The sequence below is a fragment of the Phallusia mammillata genome, chromosome 4 (genome assembly GCF_965637545.1).
Source record: "Phallusia mammillata chromosome 4, kaPhaMamm4.hap1.1, whole genome shotgun sequence".
NCBI lineage: Eukaryota > Metazoa > Chordata > Ascidiacea > Phlebobranchia > Ascidiidae > Phallusia > Phallusia mammillata.
Window position 1 is genome coordinate 433,201 of NC_137255.1, and position 27,912 is coordinate 461,112.

The 27,912-nt window shown below is 39.7% G+C and overlaps 2 protein-coding genes, 1 long non-coding RNA gene and 1 other non-coding gene across 13 annotated transcripts in view; 1 reads left to right on the forward strand and 3 right to left on the reverse strand.

Annotated features, from left to right (window-relative positions):
* Nucleotides 1-10: 10 nt before the first annotated feature.
* LOC145225183 (uncharacterized) lies at nt 11-2,798 on the reverse strand. Its single transcript, XR_013859825.1, has 3 exons — nt 2,268-2,798; nt 997-1,111; nt 11-424 (listed from the first exon to the last, which is right to left on the reverse strand). It is a non-coding gene; the product is annotated as an uncharacterized LOC145225183 (long non-coding RNA).
* On the reverse strand, nt 2,642-2,789 carry LOC145225506 (U4 spliceosomal RNA). Its single transcript, XR_013859907.1, has one exon. It is a non-coding gene; the product is annotated as a U4 spliceosomal RNA (small nuclear RNA).
* Nucleotides 2,799-3,694: 896 nt separating the features above from the next.
* Nucleotides 3,695-19,247, forward strand: LOC145225173 (fibroblast growth factor receptor-like). Of its 7 annotated transcripts, XM_080091847.1 has the most exons (18): nt 3,695-3,880; nt 4,047-4,337; nt 5,654-5,707; nt 6,107-6,273; nt 6,627-6,750; nt 11,775-11,938; nt 12,021-12,047; nt 13,311-13,455; nt 13,902-14,039; nt 14,617-14,791; nt 15,112-15,230; nt 16,215-16,371; nt 16,846-17,008; nt 17,282-17,404; nt 17,474-17,544; nt 18,134-18,377; nt 18,440-18,599; nt 18,874-19,247. In XM_080091847.1, the coding sequence occupies exons 1-18, from the start codon at nt 3,742-3,744 to the stop codon at nt 18,963-18,965; spliced, it is 2,553 nt and encodes an 850-aa protein (XP_079947973.1). In that variant the 5' UTR covers nt 3,695-3,741; the 3' UTR covers nt 18,966-19,247. The 7 variants fall into 7 exon arrangements, with proteins under 7 accessions (XP_079947973.1, XP_079947974.1, XP_079947972.1 ...); XM_080091848.1 differs by lacking the exons at nt 11,775-11,938; nt 12,021-12,047; nt 13,311-13,455 and adding exons at nt 11,262-11,455; nt 12,525-12,663; XM_080091846.1 differs by lacking the exons at nt 11,775-11,938; nt 12,021-12,047 and adding an exon at nt 11,262-11,455.
* LOC145225171 (unconventional myosin-VIIa-like) overlaps nt 19,246-27,912 on the reverse strand; it is a 42,416-nt gene continuing 33,749 nt past the window's right edge. For all 4 annotated transcript variants that reach the window (XM_080091843.1, XM_080091842.1, XM_080091841.1 and 1 more), the window contains 11 exons: nt 27,281-27,435; nt 26,540-26,693; nt 25,878-26,015; nt 24,653-24,776; nt 23,802-24,003; nt 22,891-23,074; nt 22,329-22,437; nt 21,655-21,765; nt 20,693-20,779; nt 19,955-20,071; nt 19,246-19,513 (listed from right to left, as the gene is read on the reverse strand). In XM_080091843.1, the coding sequence (XP_079947969.1) occupies nt 19,430-19,513; nt 19,955-20,071; nt 20,693-20,779; nt 21,655-21,765; nt 22,329-22,437; nt 22,891-23,074; nt 23,802-24,003; nt 24,653-24,776; nt 25,878-26,015; nt 26,540-26,693; nt 27,281-27,435 (1,465 nt within the window). In that variant the 3' untranslated portion in view covers nt 19,246-19,429. The remainder of the gene's footprint in view (nt 19,514-19,954; nt 20,072-20,692; nt 20,780-21,654; nt 21,766-22,328; nt 22,438-22,890; nt 23,075-23,801; nt 24,004-24,652; nt 24,777-25,877; nt 26,016-26,539; nt 26,694-27,280; nt 27,436-27,912) is intronic.

A 27,912-nucleotide genomic window follows, 5' to 3' on the forward strand; every position in this document is an offset into this window, starting at 1 on the left:
ATTTGTTTGTTGTTTAGTTTCAGCTTTTTTAGTTTGATATGAGACGGGTTTGTTTTGCTCGCTGAAACAAATCGTAGCAGCAAAAATGCGCTAAAGTATTCACCAAGCCGGAAATAGCTAAACGCAACTTTGTGCTATGTAACATGTGATTCTAATTTAATTATTGTACACATATCTTCAATTTGTCTCATATGCATTATTGCATGTATTGTCCTTAAAACGGTGAAAGCTTCTGACATGTAAAGGAGGATTTCTTGTGTCGAGCAAAACAATTACAACGCTTAATTGGAAGCGGTAAAATCACAAGTCCACGTATGCACTGACGTTAACAGACCCTTACGTGACGACGGACTCAAGTTTATTGATGCAGAGAGAAGCTTGACAAAACAGAAGAAGCATTGTTAAGTCGGTTGCCTAACAGCTGCTGCAAAGACAATGCAAAAACTTTCACCTATCACGCCAGATAAAAATTCATTCAAACAGAATTCTAACACCTGCTATCTCATATATAACAGGCATAAATGTATTGGAGGTTAAAACGGTCCGTGTCGAAACAAGACCGCTCTAAGACATTTGGCAAAAATTTTCCCCAATAGATTAAATAATTTTTTTGTGTTGTTAAAGCAAAAATACAAACTGGATATTCCCAATGAGGACATTTTACCGTGTACAAAAAAAAAATCTTTTACCGAACCAGCTTGGATGTCAAACTTAGTTAAGCGTCGGAAAAACAAAGTTTTAAATAAACACGGACATCGCACGCTTGCTACAGAAATAGCAAACTTGCGTTTCTTTGCGTAAGAGCGCGCGTAGGTAAAAAAGGTCAGTTTTGACGGCATCCCATAATAGCGTACTTCGTGAAACGGCAAAACAACAATATGTGATAGGTTACAATTTTGGAATTCTGATTTAGTAGACTACACAAAATGTTTGTGTCAAAACACAAAATTGAACAAAGTATTTGTAAAAACTTCTATTAAAAAAAATCCAACTCACACATATATTACTTCTTGCACTCCACGGGGTATTTTGCTCGCTCATCTTGCTTTTAATCCTGTTCTAACCTTTCTTGGATCGAGCGAAAGGGGTTTTTGCTTTTCGTGATTTGCGCCTGTGAAAGTAAAAACGGTTTATTCATCAAACGTCCGCCCTCACATCTGTGATAAGTAATGAAGTAAATAACAAGGAAAAGTGCGATTCAGTGCATATAAGTCACTACAAAAGCCATTGCTGCCAGGCATAATATTAAATTTATAGAGCTCTTCTGGCGATTGTGTTTTTATTCCGACGTTTCGACGTCCTATAAAGGTCGCCTTCATCAAGGTAAATAACACTGAATGCGACTAGTAAAAGTGCAAAGAGCGCGGCAAGATATTCTCTTGATTTGTTATGTAAGTCACATTGCAAGGAATAAACATTTAAACCATATTTGTTTAAACGCTAATTTGGGGTAGTGTATTTAGTTACAGTGCTGGGGGAAAATTTGGCAACATGCAACTTTTTAAACGACTAACAAAGATATTTAACAATAAGATTTTGACTACTTTTAACATGTTGGTGAATGGTTTCAGTCGTAAAATCATATTTTAAACATCCGCTAAGTCGCGCCAGAGCGTGCTTTTTTGTCGATTGCCTGCTCTCTTTGGTCGTTTGCAAATAAAACAAATTTTCCTTTAAAACGCCTCAAAGTTGTTGTTTCGAATTTTATTTTACCTACGATACGACTTATGTCTGTTTCAACCGTTTGAACTAATACCCGAAATTATCCGCCGGTTACTTTGCAAAAGTCGGAAAAGTTGTGATAATGTTCACGATCCACATGTAAGCAAACTTGTATCGTCTGCGCACAAAGACAGCGGTTTGAATGGAAGGCGATGAGTCAAATACAGGTTCAGGCTATTTGCAGAATTCTGTTAAACTCTCTCTCATCACCAAAGCGCACCAATACCGGAATTTCTGCCGGAAGGTGTAAAAGCGGGAGGAGGTGCTTAAAGCAATCAACGCTTACTGGACGACTGCTGTACGAAACACCAGTGGCTACGGTGCCCTACTGTTTCTTACCTAAGGATTAAGGGGTGAACATTTTAAAAAGAAGACATTTTTAAATTGTGGTTTTTATCCCGTAAATTAGGCTAAATATTAGGCAACGAATCAACTAACCGTATACGAAATTGTGAAATGCAGTGAGTTACATTTAACTACACAATAATTTTGAAACGCCTAAAATACACATTTTTGTTAAAAGCCAAACAAACAACTAATATTACCTTGTAAACTCGGGTAAAATCCGTGTTACGGTTTTGAACAACAGAATTCGCATGCTTTAGGCTATTACCAGGAAATGTTCCGCCCAAACGACTGTTGCATGATTTTTTTCTGGTTCCTCAGCAACTAACAACTACAGTTTACCACTTCTTAACACTTGTGTTCAAATCCACCGTTCAAAATCTCCAGCAACCAACAAATTCGCTCAGCCGAAATTCGTGCTCCTCACAGCTCTGATGCCGGAAAGAAATGATTGTCTGTGAAATGGGGCAGCCTGTCGCTGATTGGTTAAGCACTTCACGTGACAACATCCGGTGGAAAACCTGGATGTCATATGTTTATCATCGATCCCCACAACTTTATGGTAATTTATTTTATCCGCGGTTACAAGAATCGTCCATATATTGCCCATGTTAACCCGTACAAAGCGGTAACAGGGCGAGGTATTGGGTTTAGTTTTCAACTTGCAATAATCGCGCCTCGGAATATCCTCATCAGCTGCGATATCGCCTCTGCGCAAAGTTTATGATGTTAATTGTTATCCGCTTTTCGCGTCCAGCCCGCCAACAACAAACAACTTCGAGCGCAATAAAAAAGAGAAAAGAAAATCGGATGAGAAAAAGGCTGGTCGCGCATGCGCAGTAGCCACGAGCGGACGGACGAAAAAAATATTATCAGTTGTAGAATTGTCTTCTGTCCGTAAAGGTTGTTTGGAAATAATTTAGTATTTGAAATGATTTTGTAGCGACAGATTTAATTTGTAATAATTAGGTGAAATATTTTTGTTTTATTTGACGCAATATTAGTAATGTTGGTGCGTTTTGGTTTAAAACTTTAATGTTATTTACAAATGCTGTCAACTTTACCGTTAACATAATGATTGCATTATAGTTTAACGTGAAAACATTTCACACTATTTACGCCGGTTTAACAACTGTGTACGATTTCCTTTGTCTATTGTGTGTGGTTTGAAAGCTGATTTTTGTTCGCACAGTTAAATTTGGTTCAGTGGGACAAAGTCCATTAATCTGCGTTTTTTAGCTTTTGTCTCATTGAATCATTTTAATAATTAGTCATTAAATTCTTTTCATGGCAATATCTAATTTATTAATGACAAACTAATGCAGTTGGTTCAATAAATCATAAAATTTACAGCAAGAAATTAAACTAAAATATTCTAGATTTTTTACAGCCTTTTTTCATTTCTTTATCCACTGTGTATATATTACAATTATGAAATAATACATTTATGAGGATTTTTTACCGTTTATGAGTTTTTTTACCGTTTATGAGGTTTTTTAACAAAACCAATGGATTTGGTTCAATAAAATAAATTTACAGTGAGAAACTAAACTAAAATATTTTGTATGGCTTTTTTTCTGTATCCACTGAATATTACAATTATGAAATAATACATTTATGAGGTTCTTTAACATTTATGAAATTTTTGAACAGATTAACTTAGGGTTAACAATAATGCGCTACATTATAACTGTCTTATGTATTGGAATAACCCTAAAACTTATCACATGCGAAAACACAACTCTGCCCTCGAGTTTTGAAATGGTGAAGGAGGCAGCAGCGGCAGAAGCGAGGAAAAATCTGACTTCATTGGGTGAGTTTTAGTTTGCTGCTGTAGTTATATGTCTAACATTTAGTGGGTACTAAAACTTGTTGTCTGTGAAAGTTTTAGTGTACATTGCACTGCTTTCTGTGTCATGTTTTAGTTCTATTTCTCTGTCTTCTTCCTTTTTCTAAAACCTTTCCCTGAAACCTGATAGAAATCCCCGAGTTCCGTTCATCAGCTGTAGAAGCTCACGGGAATATTTTCATAAGGCAAGGAGGTAAAATCCGGCTAAGTTGCCCCGTGAAAAGTCGCTCGAAGGCGACAGTCACATTTTACCATGGCGACCAGCAGTTAAAAAAATCTGATCGTTACGAACTAACCGGGTCATCTTTGCGAATTGAAAATGCTTTGCCTGAAGACAGCGGGAGGTATAGATGTGAGGCTTCAAACACTGCTGGCAGCAAATCTCTTTCTTTCAATGTTACTGTCATCGGCTCTTCACCAGGTATTGGTCCGAAGCTCCTGGTGGCATTCATTGCATGACAACCGCTCTCGCATGTGGTTCAGTTTTTTTGGCATGGCAACATTGGTGCATTGTATAAATGGCTGCCATCGATATCTTGCTAGCAAGCGAGCGGTGACATTTTGTTTCATGAGTTTGCTCTCTCGTATGTGCTTTTGGGTGAAGCTTGTGTTTGGTAGAATTTTCATCTTTTCCTGCAATTATTTTTATCCGAAGCTTGCTCATATAGAATATTTTAAACTTTGTTTTTGGTATTTACACAATAGAAAAGCAAAAATTTTAATTATACATCTTTGTTTTCTGTAGCTGAAACACTTTTGCTACTTAAGGATTCGTTGACAATAGAATGTAAAAAAGAAAAATTCTTGCTTTTGATCAGTTAAACATTTACCGTTTTATAAAAACAGGTAAAAAGCATCAATCCTTTCTTTAATTTTAAATTATTGGTCAAAATATACATTTTATTTTATTTTAAGAAAGGATCTATGCTTTTTACATGTTTTTATAAAACGGTCTAAATATTTTTACTTGTTTTGTATAAAGCTATTTTTTTTCTTGACCATAAAAATGCAGTAACTTAAATAAGCTCTTAAACAATTTAAATTATGCTAATAACAAAGGTGTAACAATGGCACTTGACTGTTTAGTAACATTTGGCTTGTTGGACATTAAACAGTTTATATGCCTGATATATGACAACCTAAGCTTAAAACAGAGCTGTAACAGTTTGCATGAAAAATTCTACATTATACCTCAACACAACTTTTGTCTATTAAGTAGCAAAGCAAATAATTCCAGCCACATTTTCATTATTAGACCAACCTTGTTTGGGTGAAAACAGCATGAATGTGTGTGGGTCACATGACCAAGTTTTATTTGTCACTGTAAAGCCGTGGTTCTCAACCCTTTTTATTGTCGAGGCCAAATGGTAGTTTTTTAAAGTGTGTAGGGAGCCGCAAAAAAACAAAACCTTGGGAAAATCACTAAAGATTATTACTTTGGAAGCTAAAATAGCAACCTTTGGTGGTTTTCTAAGGTTTGGTGAGAGCCGCAAAATAAGTAGTTTGGAGCTGCATGCGGCCCTAAAAGCTGCGGCCGAGAATCACTGTTAAAAGTATCTAAAGTTATGGATTTAACTTTGATGCCACTTTTTATATTTGCCCAATGCAACACTTTACCACATTTACATGTTGAGTTTTATCTATTCGTAATATAACATAAGTCAATATTTGGCCAAGTCTAGTTATTTATTTGTTCACAACAAACATATATTTATAAGTTGAATGTTGTTTGTACAGAAGATGAGGAAACTGGAAACGACCAAGACCCACCGCCAGACACAAACAGTCAAGGTAGATATATAATATCCCGTGTTTAAGGATCGTGTGTGATTTTAGCCTGAGGGAAAGTAATTGTACAAATCCTCTCAAACATAGCCTGGAGGGAATTTCTCGCTTGTCATTTTCAATTCTGTTGTTTTCTTAACCAAATCTTATTTGGCCAACTCAATTATACATGAATGTATTTAAACCTTGCCTTTTTTGTGTTGGGCCCTTCTAAACAGAAAAGTAGGATTAAGAAGTTGTGTGGATAAAAACAATAATGCCAAGACTTTAATACCACGTTACCATCTTGAATCGCATACGTAGCTGAAATATCTGTAATGAACTATAAACACAACATTTAAATTAAATTGTGGCTTCTGTGTCTGTAATTATGATTTTATAATGCTTCTTTTATTATTCCCATAGCTCCATACTGGACAAATAAGAAGAAAATGCAGAAGAAACTCCACGCAGAACCCGCCGGAAACACAGTTCAGTTTAAATGTGCGGCAGCTGGTGCTCCACTCTTAAAAGTTGACTGGTATAAAAATGGAGAGATTATCAGGAAAGGGCAGAGGATTGGGGGATACAAGGTAATGGAGGAAAATGGTTGGATGCAAAAAAATGCTGACTATTTTTGTAAAACGATTTTACCCTTAAATTGATGATAGTTCTCAAGAAGTACTTGGAATTTTTTAATGTTAGAACCTCAGTATCAAGGCATGAAAATGTTTATTTTAACTGCTAAAATCAAGAGGTAATCATTTTATTCATACCATAACATGTCGCAAGTCTAATAATATCAGGGATATCATGACTGTTTGCTAATAGCTGCTTTTGTGTCTATATATGTTTGTTATCTTGCACAACAAATATTTGCTGGACAGTTTATATACTCTAAACATAATTTTTGCCCTCTTTAAACATGTTTGTTGATAACTTATAGTTCCGCCATCACAACCAGTTGTTGGTTCTGGCCTCGGTTGTCGTATCAGATGAAGGTTCGTACCGATGTGTTGTGCACAACGACTACGGCTCGATCAACTATACTTACAAGCTGGATGTTGAAGGTATGTTATGTTGTGTGAGTGAGTGAGTGAGTTTGACATATCAATGCTCCATACAATTGACAAAATCACCATTTGCCAGACACACCACACATAGTTTGAGTTTTGCCATGTTTTGCATGTGCAACGATTTGAAACTGCCATGTTTACAGCCAAAATAGCTGTCATGCAGAGAAGTTACACCAAAATTTTTGTCATAAACATTGTTTGTGAAAAGAATCACCCACTTTGCCGATAAGGATATTTTATGTTTTGCAATGCATTGGCAACACATGGGGACTATTCTTGGTAGCCCAGAATTTTTATGACACTTCACTACTGAGATATAGCTGTGTTTGGAGTGCTGCAGGTTGCGCTAGGTATCCCGGGCTGGTTTGACAAATATTTACACACTCCTAAAGCTAAGTACTTTCCCCCACCACTTAGTTCCCCTTAAGACTTCCTGCAGTGCAAGGCTTCCTACAGAAATGTTGCTGATTCGTCCAAACGACAAACAATTCCTATTTATTCACACGCACACACGAAATCAGCCAGGCGTTATAAACCCGACCTGGCGAGCCGGTCTTGAGTCAACAAAACTTAGTGGGGGAGCTTTTTGTGATTTTATCTCCACACAAAACGTGACCGCACACTGAGCGAACCGCCACACAATCAACTTTCCCCTTTTGTGCGAAAACCCTAAAAGCTTCTGTTACGTGAAATAAGTCGAAGCGCTCAAGTAGAAAGGCGAAATAGACTTCGACTGTTTTTGGACAAAACCAGCAACAAATCCCGATCTTAGCTAATGACTCGGCCGATACGCATGACTGATTTCCACCAGACCGAGCCAGCCTCTCCATTTGTCTCGAAACGCAGCCTTGTGACGCAACAAAGCATCGTATTGTTAAGGACTGTTGTGATTCGAAAGTAGGTATTTTCTAATAATTACCCCCGAAATCACTCAGACGGTTGCGTAACCGATCCAACTTGAACTGCTCACGTCACAATTGCGTAATTGTTACCTTGTAATTGATTTGTGTGATGTAATAATTCGTACAAATCGCGAATGTAATCTCGAGATTCAATTGTTGTCCCTCCTCCGCGATCGATCAAGCGTGTTGTGACGTAACAAACACATCGCCCGAAGGGTTTATTTTCACATCGGATCGTGTTATTCGGTCCCCCCACGTTTATGTAAGAGGAGGGGGCGGTTTATTAGAATGCGGGATAATTCGATCGGGATTGAGTAGATTCAATCAATTGTTGACAAATAATGCGAAGTAATTCACGCTGTTGTCCAATTCACAGTAAACAATTCCCGAAATTATATTGTTTAATATTGCTGAATAAATTTCCACAAACAAAATCTGAACAGGATTTCGCGAATCTGATTCTCCCGGTTGTTTACACAATCACTTTTATGACGTATATAGGAAGTTTGTTACGTCACATTGAAGTGTTTGTGAGGGCGGAGTACTTGGTTGGAGGCAGGAAGCAATTGAAACGATTTAATACTTGCAATATGTCGAATAGAGGAAGCTTTAAAAGCCCTCAACTGCGCGCTTATCGGCCGAGGAGGAAATAATGTGGTGGGATTCGAAATTTATCTGGGGAGGGTTTGATTATGATGAAATATTCGGTTTCACAATGCGCTGTATGTCGTCATAGCCAGTGGTGCTGCAAGAAAATAGATTTGCCGCCTAAAATTTCAAAAATTTTCGCTTAACAAACACATTTTAATTCAGAAAATAATTTTTTACTTTTGTGATAATGCGCTGGTCACAAACCTAAGCTCTGTACTAAACCATAGAGCCCGTATAATGTTTGCAATATTTCTTCCGCTATTGACACAAGCATGTTTACAAGTTGTAGAATCCTGTACACGCATGTAAGTTTGCGCTGTTAACATGTTCTACCTCAACACCAACAACATTTGCTCGCGATGCAGCTTTGACCGAGTTTAAAAGGGACGTTTGCCGCAATTTAACATTTCTACATTTTTTAGGAAAGCATTCACGTTGATAGACGGTTCTTTGCAAACGTACTCTAATCATTATTTACAGCAAAAGGCATTTTTTTTTCTAATTTGAAAAACTAATTTCACAGGCGAAAATTATTAAAAGATTTTGATGTATGGTTTGCAGGCAGCAAGCAGTGATAGCTTGTGTGGGTTTAATTAGGCGTAGATTCTAGTAAACCATGTATCTTATGCGAGCATCTGTTCAAGATCGATCTCTTATTGTTTGCCCTTCCCATCACAACCTTACAACCAACCATCACCTTTACATTACAATGTTTGCTCGCCCAAATCCGACAGCTGTCGTCACACAACGCTTTATGTCGTCATAAACGCACCGGATTTCCGCTGTGAAATTTAACTGAGGCGAAATGACGGAATTTATGTGCATTTATAGCTTGTGGTTGTTAAGCTGCGACAAACACCGGCCGAACATCGCAATTTTACTTAAAGGGATAATGGTGGCATCATAAACCCAGCAAACAATGATACAGTCAAATCCCAACACAACTTACAGTACACATTCGCCAATTCGTTTTTCATATCCGAATGATTCTTTGCTGGCCAAACACAGTTTTATCGTGCACTGTACTACGCGCATTCACTGTTATTTACCCTGATGAAGGTGACCTGTATATGACGTCAAAACGTCGGAATAAAGATACAATTGCCAGATGAGCTTTATAAACTTGATATTATGCCTGGCAGCAATAGCTTACATAAACATACAGTTGATTCCGATTTACCATTTCAGGACTTTTAAGTTTGCAGAAAACGTATTTTAGTTTTATTTTTCACAAGTTTGTCGACCCGCCATTTTGTTTGTGCGTATAAAATCGCGATTGGTCGCCGTTGTTGTTCCAATCAGGTCACCCACTTAGACTTGTGTTTAATGTAAATCACCCATTGAACTTTGTGACAATGAAATGGCGACTTGTTTCAAATTAACACAACACTCTATCTTACGAGCTGTTCCAGTCTTAATAAAACTAATGCGGATTGTTTAATATGAAACCCAAAGTATAAGATAAAGTTTGTATGGGCCAAAGTTATAAAAACGTGATTGTTATTCCGTAAGTCAGGCGTCGGCAACCTTTTTTTTACTGCGGACCGTATTTGAAACTGAAATTTTATCACGGACCAGCCTTTAAAAAACTACAAATATTCAGCAATGAAAACGCCTAAATAAGTTTATCATCCCCGGGATACATAGGCAAAATGTTTTATAGCATTTAACCTGAAAAAGTATACGACCCGGTAACGAAGGTATCGCAACATGACCAGCAGTTTGAAAATAAAAGCATAAAAAACCGCCGCCACAGATTTATATTTAGACAATAAATCCGAACCGCACGAAAGCCGTCCGGTTGAGTTGGCTGAGTTTGCTGGCAACTTTTGCTTAGGTTGAGTTTGATTTCAACCAGAACCGCGGAAACCAAACCTCCCTCGGGCTTTGACCAACCACGTGGAACCTTCCCGCGCCTATTGTGACGTAGTTAGTATCTGTTACGACACAGAGGGAGCTCGGCGCCACCGAAAGTAACTTCCACTATAGAGGAAGTCACGTGATAAGCTGTGGAATTCGACAATTAACGCCTAAGTATGGTGGCGCACAGCTGTCAGGGGTTGGACGCCTTTAATCGCGCGGCACTGAAACCCGGTTGTTGTAGAAGTTTTGGACCGAGATGTTAGACTTGCGCGCAATTATGTGAAGGTGCCGAGTGACAGTCACGTGCGGAATGTGGCGCCTGTCAACTGGCGGATGTAATAACGGAAGCGCAGATTCGCGGGGTTTACGATCTGGCGGCCAACACCGGATAAGCGCCTCTCTCTACGGAGGGTTTGTTTGTTGCCGCTCCATAGCTCGGCCGCTGCTGTGCGCTGAACCTCGGTAGCTCCTCACTGAACCCACTGCAGTGCAACCCAACTTGCTGTAACTTAAACATGTGGCGTGTCTTGAAATTCCTTGCTATCACATCAGTGCAACTCAACAACTTGTGTAACTTAGATCAGCTTTGATTCGGTTCACTAATATTTTCATGCCCACCACCTCCCAAACACAACATGTGACATGTCTTAAAATTCCTCCAGCCCGTAATCCTATCACAGCAGGTGTTAACATTTTTAAACTTGACATTTCGCAATAATGAGCCAAACCGGATGAGGGTAGGCCCAGTGTTTTGTGTAAGCTATAAATTATTTACTGTGCTGCATTCTGTGTGCGTGCTCGGCAAATGGTGATTTGTTCTGCATTAAATATTTATTTCTAAACAACTTCCTAATTTTTGGGTAATCTTTAAAATGTACTTTTAAGTTTTTGTAAATTGCAGCTAAAACCCAAAACTGCAAATGATATTGTTGGTGGAATTGTAGTTCGACCTTAATTTAATATGCAGTACCAGTTTAATCCGAAGGGGCATTGATATTGGTAGCGTGCATGTGTTTGATGTGTTTTGTAGCAGGTTACCAGGTTAGCGTGTGGCATTTTATGTATAACAACCCCCCCTTGCGGTAACAGAACGTGCCGCGCACCGCCCAATTCTTCAGTTCGGCGTCCCGAATAATAAAACTGCCTATGTGGGAGAGGACGTGGAATTCAAATGCATAGTATACAGTGATCCCCACCCTCACATACAGTGGCTCAAACACATTGAAGTGAACGGGAGTAAAATTGACCCCGAAACCAATACACCTTATGTCAAGTTACTCAAGGTATACGTTAGGTGTCGCACGTCTGCACGTAACACAAACATCATACTCCCCTTCTACCCAAACCAAATTGCGACGACGCAGTTTGAAACTTGTATTGTTCTGTTTCGTCCCACTAACAATACTCAGTCATCTGTAACCACGTGTGTCGTATTGTGACGTGTGAATGCTTGCTGCAGTCACGTAACAATGAAATATATCATTGCATAGATGTATTTTATGTTCTGCTGCTTTTGTTGGTGAACTTTTTCTTTCTCGTTTCTTTTGCTTGTGGTGTGAAACCTGTGTTGTGATTTTCTCTTTACCTGTCCCGGTGTCTCAGAACGCTCTGCTTCCCCGCCGATATTGCAAGGGATGGACAACCAAACAGCTGTTATCGGGAGAGATGTGACTTTCCATTGTAAAGTATACAGTGACGCCCATCCGCATGTACAATGGCTTAAACGTCGCCCCACCAACACCACTGCTACGTTTACAGTAATCAAGGTAAACCCCCCGCTCAACTCCCATAGATTGGTTGCCATGGTGCAGGTGATGGCAAGAAACGTAACGTTCTTGTGCATTGTAGGGGTCCCAAGCACCTGTGAGAGCCCAGGTACAGTTCCGCGTGCTGTGGGTTTCATAGAAGCAAAATTGAAATGTGTCAGATTTCAGTGTTTATGTTTTGTTTTCCACTAACCTCAAACAATCGCTCGCATCATTAACTTTCATCAAATCATCATTTCGCCGCAAAAAATCAAAACACCAAAACTTTTTGATTTTTGTGTGTTGTTTTTTCTGCATGGCGACCCCCTCCTCATCTTAACCATGGCTAACCAACCAATCAGACACTAACACGTCAGCAGTGCGTAGCCATGCATGACGACGGTGGATTCTTTTCGGTGTTTTCTTGCTTTTCGATGTTGTTGTGTTTTTTCTAAGTGTGTTTTTGTGTTTTAAATTCGCCCGACTTGGAGCAATAACTCACATATATTGGTAACTCCGTCAAATTGTGACCGAATTATGTGGATTGTTCCCAGTCGGGCTTTAGTTTGGTAATATATGTCTAAACTTGCTGACTCATGCACTGTAGGAGTCGGGAATTCATGAGTCATCATCAGGGACGTTAAAACTTGAGAATGTGACCGAATCTGACGCAGGGCAGTATTATTGCCGAGTGTCGAATTCAATCGGAGAGACCAACCAGTCCGCCTGGCTCACAGTGTCAGAAGGTAGAAATGCCAGATGGTTTGCAACCAATCAACCCGCTAACGGTGGTGTTTTGAATGGTTTGCAACCAACAGAAAGTGGTGTTTTGCAACCAATCAACCAGCAAAAAGTGATGTTTTGGTGGTTTGCAACCAACAGAAAGTGGTGTTTTGAATGGTTTGCAACCAATCAACCAGCAAAAAGTGGTGTTTTGGTGGTTTGCAACCAGCAAAAAGTGGTGTTTTGGTGGTTTGCAACCAACAGAAAGTGGTGTTTTGAATGGTTTAAAAGTTATTTAAGCGCAGAATTTTGGTCTTAGCTCGTTTTAAGAAACAAAATCTGTGATAATTTGGTGAGCATGAATTTTTGGGTGAACTTACAAATCAGAAATCGTCACAGAAAGAAAACTTGAGACAAAAAGTTTGAGAAGAAATGAAAAGTCGAAGTTGTAATTAAAGTTTTTTTGCAGGAAGATTCATCTGGAAGAATCAGGCTTAAGGTAAAATAGCATAGAAGATATTCAGACAGGAATATTTCAGTAAATTATCAGGTTTTATGTCAGACGTAGAAAGGACGTATTTGTAACTTTCTAACAATTGGTGGTAACTAATCGGTGCTTTATTGTGACGCAATAATGACAATTTGCATGAACACTTGGTGTCGCCCACAGAAAGCTGGTGTGAACACGACAGACGCCGACTTGCAAAAGTTGACTCTGAAGAATGTGACTTTGGAAGATGCGGGAATATACACGTGCTTGGCTGGAAATTCAATTGGAATCTCCCATATAAGTGCATGGTTAACTGTGATAAAAGGTGCGCTTGCCGTGTTAAACAATATTCCTGCAGGAAACTGTTTGTTGCATGTTTCTGGTGATAATTTCGGTGTTAAAAATGTGGTGGTAAAAATGCTTAAGCTTTAATCCTTGCTATTCGGGTTAAAACTGTGTTTTTATGCTGGATTGCATGGAAATGTTTGTGATCCAACATTACTCAGCCGGTAATTGACAGAACCCAGTGGTGGGATTCTATTTTTTTGTCAGCCGGTTCTATCACAAAAGTCATATTTTCAGCAGGTTCTGTTACAAAAAGTCCATTGACAGTCACCAGTAATGCTAACCGGTTCGCTGATCTCATAAAATTTCGTGGGATGGTTCTATAGAACTATTGCGAACCGGCTGAATCCCACCACTGCATACACCGAATATTCGCCCGCCTTCAGTGAGTGGTGTTGCATGTTTAACTGTGTACTTTGATGACAGAACCCGAACCGACCGAGGCGTGGGAAGAGGGTGTACAGAATGAAACCAATATCCTTATGATCGCGTTCGGCGGAGTGGTCGTTGTTATCGTTGTCTTCCTCATCATATACTTGCTTCGTGCTCGGTACAACAGTAAAGGTAGGTTGGCGGTTTTTAAGCTTCTTTGACCACTTTTCCCATTATTTCTATTGATGACAACAAAAACCTAAGCAGGGCGTGTAAAAATCGGTATTATAAACAACAACAAAATTCAATGAAGAAAATATCGGCCCAAATAGACGTAAAAAGCGACATGCTTTATAGTTTAAACGTTTCGGCAAATGCCCATGCCATCGTCAGTGATTTGAAGGACACATCAGTTACACCTGTTTATATCCACTAACAAATTTAACTTTTAAAGTGTTTTTTCCGATCCTGATGAGAAACGTAACAGCTTATAACACTGTGGACCGACTTAAGGTTTTGCGACCAAACACTTTCTGAAACAGTTGTCGGAACGAAATTGCCCGTTTAACTTGATCACAACGTATTTGCTCCATTCGTTGAGATCGTGCCAAATCCAAATACTGTCTTGCACATCTAGCCTTACTTATCAACGCCTATCTTAAGTGCTGAGATCTTGGTAGCAAAGATTAATATATAACTTGCTGTCAAAAAACGACAACGGCTTTCCAATGCAAATGTTGGCTCACAAAGCTGTATTATGACGTGACAGACCCCCCTCAACTTGTGCCGATCCCGAGCTTGGGTCAGCGTGAGATGTCGAAGATGGAGGAACCTGTGATGTTGTACGGGAACGAACAAGCCTGGAGAAGAATGTGTCTGCCCCACACCGACCACATAGAAATCAATATACAACCTGACCTCCAGTGGGAGCTAAAGAGAGAAGAGTGAGTTTGGAAACTGAGTGGTTGCTAGGATTAGATAACGCCCAGTTTCGACATGAATTAGTGCTTTTGTTGAAGTAGGGATAAAGTTTACCCCAATGAGTGAAAGTCTGTAGGAATGCATAAATATTGCGTTGACAAAAATAATTTAAACTCGTTTAAACCCCTAATTCGGACAAAACTTGAGGTACAAATGATTTGTAATGTGGTAAGGCTTTAACTAATCAACATCTGTTAATCCGGACAATGTTTTGCCGATTTGGTCCGGATTAACCGTGGTTTATTGTGTTTGTGTTTGATTTAAACATGTTGTTTGCTCCCAGCATTCTTCTGCATGAGAGGATCGACGAAGGATTCTTCGGACAAGTTTTCCGAGCGGATTTAATCAAATGTCAGAATGGGAAAAAGGAAAAGATCGACGCCGCGGTGAAGATGCTGAAAGGTGAAATATATTGTCGTGGGATTTTGAAAAGCTTCTTAAATATCAAGAAACCTCTGCGCACGAAATCCCACAGGATTAGTATTAATTGTTTCAAATCTGTATTAACAAAAGCTAGCACTGGATTTGGGCTGTTACCTTTGCTCAGGGGCGTTTCAAAATTGAAAATAAGAGTCCAATTTATTTCAAGCAGAAAGCGTGAAATTATTCGAGTGTTTTTAATTACAAAACAGATGACCACATATATAAGCTATTGCTGTCAGGCATAATATCAAGTATATAGAGCTCTTCTGGCAAATGTATTTTTATTCCGACGTTTCGACGTCCTGTACAGGTCGCCTTCATCAGGGTAAATAACACTGGATGAGCGTACCTGTATAGGACGTCGAAACGTCGGAATAAAAATACATTTGCCAGAAGAGCTCTATAAACTTGATAGGCGACCATGTTCAACGAAAACAATTCCAGCTACATATTAAGCGACACCATTTGTACACCCCCATGTAAAGCACAATTCCATTTATAATCAATCAGATTCTGGCGTAGAATTGGCAGTAAACAGCCTCACTACCACCTGTCAATCAAATCATCTTAATGTCAATACCGCGATTATATGAGCATGCAACAGAGCGTGACCGACTTCCAGGGTTCGTACCACGTGCAGCCATGCGTGACGGACACACCTGTTACGTTGCTTAGCAACACCATCCCCGGTTTTGTGATGAACCGGATGAATTTGTCCCGATATTCGATTAGATTCTGTTGTTAATATCGTTACTTCCTTTCAATCGTCGCCTCCCCAGCCTATTTCCTCTGCGCCGGAATATCTCAGCAACGCGGTTTTAATCTCCCGGGACAATGAGACCGCGAGTTTATTAACCTCCCGGCGAATGCGGTGGAGAATCAATTAACCGACTCCCGGGCGACCTCTGGTGAATGGCAGGCGATATTTGACCTCTACTAAACTCAAGGTTAATTTTTTTGCAGGAACGCGCACCGAGAAAGACATGCTCGATTTGTTAACTGAAATGGACCAGATGAAGCGGATTGGGAAACACAAGAACATCATCAACTTGTTGGGAGTTTGCACACAGAACGGGATATTATGGCTGGTTACCGAATACGCACAGCAGGGAAATCTCAGGTAGATACATGACTATTTCGGCAGCCTTGTGCACAAATTATCCAGTCTGTCGGTTATGTACAATGTATATGCGTTGGATAGATTCCATAAAACCGTGGGATTACATTTACTACCAAGACCTGACGAAATACAGCGGCTGTTGACTTAGCTGCAGACTGAAGCCCCAAATCCCTTAGTTTTAGTGGGTTTGCCCTATTAACGACCGTTTTATAGGTGTACACATGGACACCTTTACAAGTTTCAACCAGGGAACTCATATAACCTTAATCCGTCCAAAGCAAAATAAGCAGGAGTACTTTCATGTTTTCAAATGTAACACTGTGCTTTGAGTTACCAAAACAAGAAATATCGCATTGTACTGTGTATAATGCTGAGTGTGCTGTTTGGACTGATTTCTGTAGTCTGTTTTGGCAAATATTATCTGTATGTGTTATATTGCATAAGTTCATTAGTTAACCCGTATAATATCCACAGAGATTACTTGCGTCGCAACCGGCCGCTTGAAATGCAGTATCACCTCACAGACCCTACAAGCAGACTTGTCCCACCAGCAAGAAGCCAACCTCTAAGTTCGAAAGATCTCATGTCAGCAGCTTACCAAGTTGTCAGGGGAATGGAATACCTCGCACAGAAGAAGGTGGGTTGTTGTTTCTGTTCAAAACTTCGATATATTTTCAAACTCAAGACAAAAATGTAAAAGCTTCGAGCCAATAAATGACAAGCTGCAGACAATGCACACTGTTTAAATGTATAAGGTCTCATCAGTGCAGCTGGTGACGAGAGATCGGCTGTATTGGCTGGTGTAGCCATTGAACAAGACAAAACTAAAGACAAAAAGGACTTCTTGAAATCCAAACACTGCTTGACGCAGCTGGTTAACCGTTATTTTTTAACTTGAATATTGTTGTAGTGCGTTCACCGCGATCTTGCCGCCCGTAATGTGCTGGTGACAGACGATTACGTGATGAAGATTGCCGATTTCGGGTTGGCGCGTGACATCAGATGTAACGACTACTACAGGAAACATACAAGGGTGGGTTTTGCGAATCTTGTGAAGTTTTCATGTCTTGTGCAAGTTGATTGACACCTCCATGTTGTACAGGGCCACCTTCCGTACAAGTGGATGGCGCTGGAAGCGATGGCGGATAACATCTTCACACACGCCACTGATGTGTAAGTATTATAGTTTGATTTTATGGTAGAGGCATAATTTCACAAAATTGACACACATACTTGAAAAGGTTCCAAAGGTTGTTAGTATTTTGGGACACTATATACGGCACTATATATCTGTTCAAGTTTATTGGTGAAATTAACGGCCCAAAATAGACGTAAAAAGCGACATGCTTGATTGTTTCAATTTGTTTAATGCTTTACGACAGGTTAAATTAAACTGTTAAACTTGCACACGGCTGCAGCAGCGGTTTGTTACAGACGTTAAAATGAAGTAGCGATACCGTTTCGGGGCTTGCTGTGTCGATGTGAATTAAGACTTGAACGCCCGATGTGCGTGTATCATCGTCTGATGCACGAGTTTGTCAAATTAGTTTAAATCAAACCTATCACACCCTGTTTTTTTTGCATTTTGTTGCTTTCTAAGAATGTTGCCTCGCAAGATATGCCATTATCCTGATGAAGGCGTCTTGTATAGGACGTCGAAACGTCGATTGTTATAATAAAACTGCTGGACGAGCAATACTTGGTCACACATTATGACTGGCAGCAATAGCTTATTTTCAATCACCCTTATATTTTATCGCAGATGGTCATTCGGGGTCCTTCTCTGGGAGATATTCACCCTGGGTGGTTCCCCCTACCCTGGGGTGAAAACCAACGAGCTTGTGCGTTTTCTCCGCCAGGGGGAGCGCTTGGAGCACCCGCAGTTCGCCTCCCCCGAGCTTTATCGCCTGATGCGTGACTGCTGGGAAGAATCTCCGCAAAAACGTCCAAAGTTCCGACAACTCGTGGAAGATCTGGACCGAATGCTCGCAGAATCATCGTCAGAGGTTTGTTACGTCACTTACCCCCTTGTATGACGTCACTATCGTTGTTTTTGACCTTACTTCAGGATTACATCGACCTTGGCAATCCTATGCATGACGTCAGCCCGTCAGATACTGATGAGTCAGACGATGACGTCGAATCGAGTCGTGACTCAGCAAATGCGACAGCGGAGGATTCGGATTCGGTGTTTGAACGAAACGAGAGTGTTCCCAACGTCAACCACGGTCAGTCGCACAACTGTCAATCAAACACAACTCCCCCAACATACCTAAGCTATTATGACGTCACATATAAGTCGCGTAACAGAGCGCTATTGCGTGGGGAAAAGTCGCAAATAGACAATATTTGTCAGAGGAATTGTTTATCGATTCTTTGTTGTTACGTTTTAAGCTCAGTTACAACATACCTAAGCTATTATAATGTCATATTATCCGAGAAATCGTTTAATGTTTCTTGTTGTAATGAGTAAAATAATTAATCATTTTCGCTGTTTGTCAGATCTCGGCGGGTTTGAGGATGAAAACAACCCTCTCATCCGACCAGAGGGAATCCTGTGCAACGGACACGCGAGACTGCAGAGCGATGTCTGATTGGTTCAAACCTATCATGTGATGTACAAACAGGGACGGGATTGGTCGAGGACTGTCACGTGGACGCAGTGAAGCGCATCGGGCGCTTTTTTTCTTTATTCGTTTTATTTTTTCGTTCGTTTATTGTAGATACCTGAAATGAGACCGCGATTCCGAGAATTATCGACGATATCGATAAACACACAACGCAAGGTGTCGACACCAGCCGGGTTTCGCGCTGGTTTTACGTAGAGCTGCCTTTCCCTCATTCGACTTCTTTTGTCAATAAAAGCGCTAAACATATTGTGACGTCATAAAGACGCAGTTTAATTTTGGAAGCTGAAAAGATTGCACGGGAATTACATGAAAATCTGGATGTACATGAGATACGAGCAGCCAATCAGCGTATTACACGTGTCATTGTCTATAGCAAGGTAACAAACTAATAACGAGCAGATTAAATACGATAATCATCGATTGTTGCGTCACAGTTTCCTTTGTTTTCTTCGCGCCATCGCCGAAAGCATGAGACTGATGTAAGACGTCAAAAGGTCATCCATCTTATAACCCTGTATAAAGCAGATGTGAGTTGTTTGACTGAAGCGAAGTTGTGAACACTGAATATTTGCACAAAACCCACTTTATTCATCGCGTTTTTATTAGGGACACAATTATTTACATAGAAAATACTATCCCAGGTGTATTAAAAACGTTATATGTCACATTTATATGCCAGACACACTTGCATGTCAGATTTAAAATATTCAGAACACTATACACGGATCTGTTCATAAGTTTAATGATAAAAACAACGGCCCAAATAGACGTTAAAAGCGACATGCTTTATTGTTCAAACGTTTCGGCAAATGCTCATGCCATCATCAGTGATATGAAGGCCACATCAGCTACACCCGTTTATATCCACTTGAGTCACGTGAAAAACGATAACATATTCAGTTCTTGTGTGTTATATTGACATGTTAGCATCACTAGTTGAAACCCGAACCCACCTGTGATGTCTCGCACAGAAGTTTGCTTCCTTTCACCAAGTTACCGATCGTCATGTGGAAGTAAGTATTCCCGCTACTCCAGTTACTTATCTTGGTGAAGGGGAATGTTGCGAGGATCTGTAACGTTCATCAGGTTCATGGTTCAAATCCCAACCAATCCACAAACTCATGTCGCTTTACTTTAACGTTTAAAAGCTCACAGATGCGACGGAAGACGCAGAAACCGAATTTACACGAAATCGACGCCGAGTTTTTCCGTTTGTTTTTATAAAATACAAGCTTTAAGTTATTCCAGCGAGACCTTTAGCACTCAGCAACTAATATGTTGTATTGTAGAAGGCGACGCGATTTAAATACCGACACAACATCAAATATTCGGATATATTAGCTTCTGTGATGCGTAATTAACTTTACCCGCCGGAACTTTACGATAAAAACACGCGAAGTAAAACGACGCAAAATCAACTAAATTAAAACGGTTCTATAAAGATCCCCGCCTAACGGGTATTTGAATATTAAGACAACAATTCGGCCTTTATAAGTTTCGCCCTAGCCTCCCTATACAAAACAACTCAATGAATTAAAATCAAGCAGTGTATACACGTGACGACCAATTCTAGTCTAAAATCAACCGGAGCTTTTTATTTCCTGGCTGATTAATTTGTACAATTCGTTTGAAAACGTCGACCACACGGTCATTACAAACCCTTATATGTTTTTGAGGAACAGGGAACTTACCGTCTTGGTCTTGTTGTCGATCAAACTCACTCCCGACTTGTTGATGGCGATCACAAGATTCTCAGGGTAACTTGGTTCTGTAGTTTGCTGCAAAACAACACAGACGTGATGAGGTTCGAACCATGTACCTTTGGAACTCACAACATAAATGTGAAAAGCGCCAGTTTGAAAAAAATGAAACATTAAGTATATAATCTACAAATTTTGAGTAAAAACACAAGTAGTTTTTAAAATGTACCACGCACAATCGTCCAACGCATTTCGTTATGAGCACGGGAAACCATAAAAAGTAAAAATCTATAAAATATAAGACTACATTGTGCGGTGAATTACAACCAACAAAATGTCTGTTCCAACAAGATATGTGGCGCATCAAATTCAATTATATCTTCACTATACAAGATTCGGCTCTAAACTTGGTTTTATGAAAAATATTGCAATTAAACATCACTGACAATCACATCAGTATAACAAATTTAACCATTTCGCATGGCCTGGGTATGCTTGGAATTTTAAAACGCAACAAAATAACAGGTTGTCTACGTCCGGCGTTTGAAACATCGACATTAAATGAACAATGAACCAGAAGGTAGGTCCGTTTTTCTTTTCTCTGCCATGCTACACATATATAAAGAACCCAGGCAAAGATCAAATTCGAGAGATGGTGTAGAAGGCCAGTGGCTCCCAACCTTTTTTGTCCTGTGCACCCTTTTAGTCGATATTCAAATCTAATTCCCCCTACAAATTTAGTTTGTGGCAAACGCAGCAATAACATATAGCACAGAAAACCAGTGAGAGATTAATATTGTGACACAAATTCACCCCCTAGTGGGGCTGGTGTAGCGCATATAAAAGTCCCACTTCATCGTAAATATGTAATGTCAGTAACCACTAAAGCTGATTAATACAAGCATAGAGGCCACAATTATGCCACTAATGTTGAACAGAAATGAGGTTTTTACCCGGACTTCGAAGAACGCCGACCCGAATGTTGGCCACTTGTAGATAATCTTGAGGAAAGCTTGCTTCGCTTCGTCCTTGGTCTTTGCCGTGCTTTTCTGAGCGATGATTTGCTGCGTAACAATATAATACAAGTTTGATGCTGTTTCTTGTTGAGCATAAAGGCTATGTCAGGGATGCACACGTTTTTCAATTGACGGCTCCACATATTTTTAATTTATTAGCGCCCGGCAGATTGTTAACTGACAGATGGACGCTTGTTGGTCTGTGTGAAAATATTTGCAGATCGTTAAAAACAGGCACCCAACAAAGACGTTTTTATCAACACAGGGCCCCCAAACAAGCATTTATATTTCAATATAAGTGTGCGTAGCCTCTCGAAAAAGTTCTCTCTGCTACTGTGGGTAGCACTGAACTGGTTATATGCGTCATTTTGCTGCAATCCAGCCAACACACCGAGTGCAATGCAACAATTATTACAGCTGGAAAAATTGCCAAGCATGTATTTTTTAACCCGCTGTAACTACCACCTCATATACATGGTGTCATTTAAATTTACAAGTTGGGAAAATATCTTATTGTCAACCCAGCCTCACACAGCCCCAGTTTTCACCACGGTAAATCCCACACACAGCCCCGTTTTCACCCCGGTAAATCCCACCCCCCGCAATCTTACCCTCTTCCACTCGTCAGGCGATGCTTGTCGCAACAGATACAAGGGAGCGAGTTCCTTCAGCATGCGAAGAATATCACGGAATTGCGAAGTGTCGTTCCCAAACTTCACCCTGTACATAACAATACCAGTTGTTACGACGTGCGGCGAAAATATATGAGAGAATCAACATAAAATTAAGCTCTTCTGGCAATTGTATTTTTGCACCGACGTTTCGACGTCCTATACAGGTCGCCGTACTGTTGGGCCAATGCTTAAACAACTTTTTGGATGTTAGATATCTCCATCCTTGCAACAAACAGTTGAATGCCCCAATTGCAAAACGTATTTTTTTTAAAACACCTATGAAAGCTAAGAGCTTATATGGCAGGGGCCCTTAACCGGAGTGGTTCGAATCCCACCGCAGACTAGATTTTTCTAGCCTGTGCCTTGCCATATGGGAATGACTGAGAGACCGACTTGATTCGGTTTCACACCTACAATGGGCCTGACGTACTATGGTTTTTTAGGGTATACATTAATCTTGACAAGTTCACTACACTCAAAGTATTGAACACACGTCCACCTGTATATGAGAGCTGCAAGGATGAACGCGTCCTCCTTTGCACATTTGTGGAACCCGCGGAGATATTTGGGTTTTTCCTGGTAAAAGTGAAAGATGTTGTCGGCGTTCGGGTCTTTCCCGGGTACGGTGTTCGCCCATAGTTTCTTCATGAAGAAAACTTGGTACGTCAGTTGCGGCGTTGTACCTGTGTGAGTTGGTACGAATACGATGTTATGTAACTTACTCATACTATACAACACTATACACGGATCTGTTCATAAGTTTAATGATGAAAACAACGGCCCAAATAGACGTAAAAAGCGACATGCTTTATATTTTAATTTTTTCGGCAAATGCTCATGCCATCCTCAGTGATATGAAGGGCCACATCTGTTGCACCCGTTTATATAAACTTGAGTCTCGTGAAGGAACGTTTGAACAATAAAGCATGTGGCTGTTTACGTCTATTTGGGCCGTTATTTTCATCATTACACTGAAACTTCCGCAAGGATAAACACATAATGCGTGTATACTATGTACGTTGGTAATCTATTTGGGGGCGACTGCAGAATGACTGTTTGTTGAAAAGTTTATGCAAGAACTGATGGATACGGAACACAAATTAGACTAGCGGTATAATCTGCAACAATATTTTATCAGTCTTGCAGACAAACACCACAAGGCACAAGGGTTGTGGGTAAAGTTTAAATTTACTGCTATTAATCATTTGCATTTGTTTGTGATATTGCATTATATTGTGCGATTTAAACCCAGGTTTTGCCACAAAAGTTTGGAGAACTCTATTATTTAGCGTACAGAGGGATTCTATTTATACCCGAGCATGGAGCAGTTAAACATAAGACATTTCAATGGTGGCTAGAAGTGACTACGAATCTATAGTGTACACATGTACATATTAACCAATCACAAACCGTCTCTAGTAGGGCGTGTCTTTGCCAGCCAATCAGTGAGATGCCGCACAAAATCGAAGAAGAAATCATCTTCTGGTACACTGATCACTTTATCGGCGATTTTCACGAACAAACTGAACCCATCAGCTGATTTCAAACGCAGTCTGTTCCCGATATTGCGGCAGAAATCCTTTGCACGTGTGCTCGATTCAACTTCAAAAGCCTGAACACAAATATATAAGGCAACTAGATACGGTGGTGTTTATATATTCGAATTTCAACATGCTTTATTATAGAGCTCTTCTGGCAAATGTATTTTTATTCCAACGTTTCGACATCCTATGCAGGTCGTCTTCATCGGGGTAAATAACACTAAATGCGACTGTTATATATTCGCAATGTAAATATGCCACATGCTATTGTTATTGGTTATTTACATATACAGTTTGACATCTTACTAGAAAAACTAGAAACGGTGGTGTTATACATTCGCAATTTATATGTGCTACATGCTCTTTATCCACACATACAGTTTGCCATCTTACTAGAAAAAAGGTGCAATAATGTAGAGTTTAAGCCAATATGGGATCACCTTACTATTTTTAGCTTTTTTACACAATTTGCTTGTGTTATAAACCTCCCCGCGATTGCAACATGGTTTGATGTACAAATTTACTATTGAAACATAGCAAATAACGGATAAGGTGATGTAAAAAGAGCATTTTTTCTCCAGATAAACCGAATCCGGTTTAACCGAGGTCCACTGCACTCTATTTCTATATAGTGAAGCTCTCTGACAGTTTTTGTTTTTAAACGAATCTGACATTCTAACATCCAAAATAACACAAGGTCAACTGTTGTGTCATAATCACCTCGTCAGTGTCATCGGGGAAATATACTTTGTGAAATATTTGGGTTGTTTTATGCTGGATGGCTTCGACCTCCACTAGGTGGGGTGGGTACTTGCGGTGACCGTTCTTGATCGGACGCTGATATCTGAAACAAAATACAGGTTGGAAATGTCATCAAGTGGTGTGGCAAATCTACTTCTGTCCTAAAAGGGAAATCATATAGAATGCCAATCCCATTGAAGGCGTCATACCCAATCAAGCTCCCAAGCATATGGCAAGGCGTCGGCTAGATAAATTTTCAATAGGCCTGGCGTAATGTGATTTATCAATGAGTGTGCCGTGATCGCTGCATCGACGCTTCAGGGTTGATCCCAGTTAAGTTTATCTTAACTAAGGGGTGCGACCCAAAAGTGGAAATTTTGACACAAATGAGGCCGAGTGAGAAATCAAGTCCGGTTAAAGTCCGTTTCATTCAAAGCCCGGCCTTATATAGAGCTGTTTTTGACCGGGGATTATGGGCTGGCCCGAATCTACTAGTTTCATGTTCTGCAGGACTTTTATAACGGCGGAAAAATGATTTGCTTATGCTTTTGGATTTTAGGAAAGCTTTATCCTATGGTGAAAATCAAATGTGGTGATTATCAACAGTCGAAAACCGGACTGAGCTATGACTTAAAATAACATTATAAGAAAAACAAAAATGATTTTTCGACATGGACTTTTGTTTGATCGTTAAACGGATAAAATATAATATCTGATGCTTGGAGGGCGATTAAAATTGTATAGCGCCACAAATATATTGCGAAGGCTGTTTTGCACACGTATATTTGTTTGTTCTTTGTACAAACAACAGTCATATTCACTTTCTTATTTTTAAATGCGCACTTATTACATAAAACAACTAATTTAATAATTCACCATTTATCAGTTATCCAATTCAAACGTTTGACCGAGGTCGGCAACTTTTTGCATTGCGGACCGTTTTTAAAAGTGTAATTTTGACCGGTCTCAAAACAACAAATTTAAGCAAGAAAAACGCCGAAATTAGTTTATCATGGGCAAAATGTTTTAAAGCATTCAACCTGAAAAAACTATACGGCCCGGTAACGAACTCCTCGCGGACCGACGGTTGCTGACCACCGACAAAACACACAATTTATTAATTCACCATTCTACAGTTATTAGATTCAAACGATTGTCAGGCCAACATAATTCCCAACACACACATTATAAAGTGGTACTTTACCTGTGAAAACAATCATTGCCGACCGGGTTCGATCTACGGGTGCTGAGGAACTTCTGTAGGTGCGGTAAAAGTTGGTTGCTAGGGGCAAATATGCCGGTTGCTAACCACATCAGCTCCCAACCGCGATCTTCGCTGTAACTGTGAGAAAAAAAAATCAACAGATTTGTTTGTGTGATATTTCCTATGTGCAATGTAACTAATTATAAAGTTTATAGAGCTCTTCTGGCAAATGTGATTTTATTCCAACGTTTCGACGTCATGTACAGGTCGCCTTCATCCGGGTAAATAACACTGAATGCGCGTAGTACAGTGTACGATAAACAAAGTAAAAAAAGAATGGAACGCATAATCACATTTGCCAGAAGAGCTCTTTAAACTTGATACTATGCCATGGCAGCAACAGCTTATATATGTAGCTAATTATTTTAAGTAATATATAATTAAGTGACTTTTGCGTTTATTTCTACATGTAAATGTGCTATTTCAAATGGCTTGCATAATTTCACAAATAATAATAAGAGTTTTGTTGAAATGTCGAAATTACAACTTGATATCGTCATACGCCACTTCAGTGGAAATTTTTCTTTTAGAATCAGAAACATTTCAATTATACCTTAGATTACCAAGGTCGCCCGGTGGCCCCGGGATTCGAACCCACGTACCTTTGTTTGTTCCCAGTGAGTTGTTTCATGATCTGACAGTAGACCTCATCTTTCAGTTGTTCGTATTTCAGCGCAGGTTCGAATATCTGGTCTGTAAGCTCGTTGTTCTGACGCTGTTTCCTTCCAGGGTAATCTCCCATATACTTCATCACAGGTGCGGAGCGGTTAAGGAGAATCAACTGATCCGAAGTGGTTGTAGGGGAAAACCACAGGGGTCATGAGGGGTTAACTAAAATCCTTTACATGGCTCTAACCACTATACTAATAGTTAACCATAAAACAAAACACTAATACTATGTGGATAACAAAAGGTAATTTATAGGGGGGAATTTGTTTCACAATATTAATCTCTTACTGGTTGTCTGTGCTATGTGTTATTGCTGCATTTGCCATATATGAGCTGAGAAAAAGAAAGTTCTTGTATAATCGGTTTAAGCTTACAATCGAAAGTTTAATTTCTGTTCTAAGAATTACATTAAAATGTTAATGTAGCAAACTCAATTCGTAGGGGGGAATTAGATTTGAATATCGACTAAAAGGGTGCAGATGGCAAAAAAGGTTGGGAGCCACTGGTCTAGCCAGTTGTATTTTGTTGATCAAAACATTATTAGTGTATTACGAAATATGCTTAACTTTGTTAACAAAGAGTTCGGGCTGCAATAAAAGAAACAATTATTTCATTATTTGTTACATTATGATCGCTAAAGTTAAATATGACAAAGTTCAAACACGAAAGGATATCTAAGAAGATGGCGACGGCCTCCTGCGACATATCGTGGTTGTTCTCCAGTTTCTTCAGCAGAGCTTGTTTGATCGGCTCGCGCGCGTTTGACCACAATTTCTTGGTGACCAGAGTGGGGGGACCCACTTTACTGACGGTCTGCGGGATCGGCGCCCTGAAACGGAATAGTGGTGAATAAATCTACGAAATTGTCGTTGTTGGACCTAAAACAGCAAAGACGCTGTAAAAAACACGAGTTATATTGACTTAAGTATCCTGTTATTTGAATGGCGCTTGTAATGTATTGGGTGTGTTCTGTCGTAAAATCGCAAATCGCAACCAGAGAACAATAAAAAAATAAATCTCCATTAGAAAACAGTGTTAAGCCACATTTTAGTATTATTACGTTACCAAATTTGTGAACGCTTATGCAAAACAGCATAGACAACGAAAACACAACAACAATGGGTTATCAAGTCAAGTGTCATGTTACTTGAATGACGCCTAAAGTGTACTGGGCATGTTCTGCCGTAGGATGACAATTTATCGTGGAAAGGTATAATACGGGAGTTCTTAATTGATCATATTTGTTTGACACGCGTGGTTCATAATGTAAAACGTATGGATTTGTGGCATAGATGGGCAGAATAAT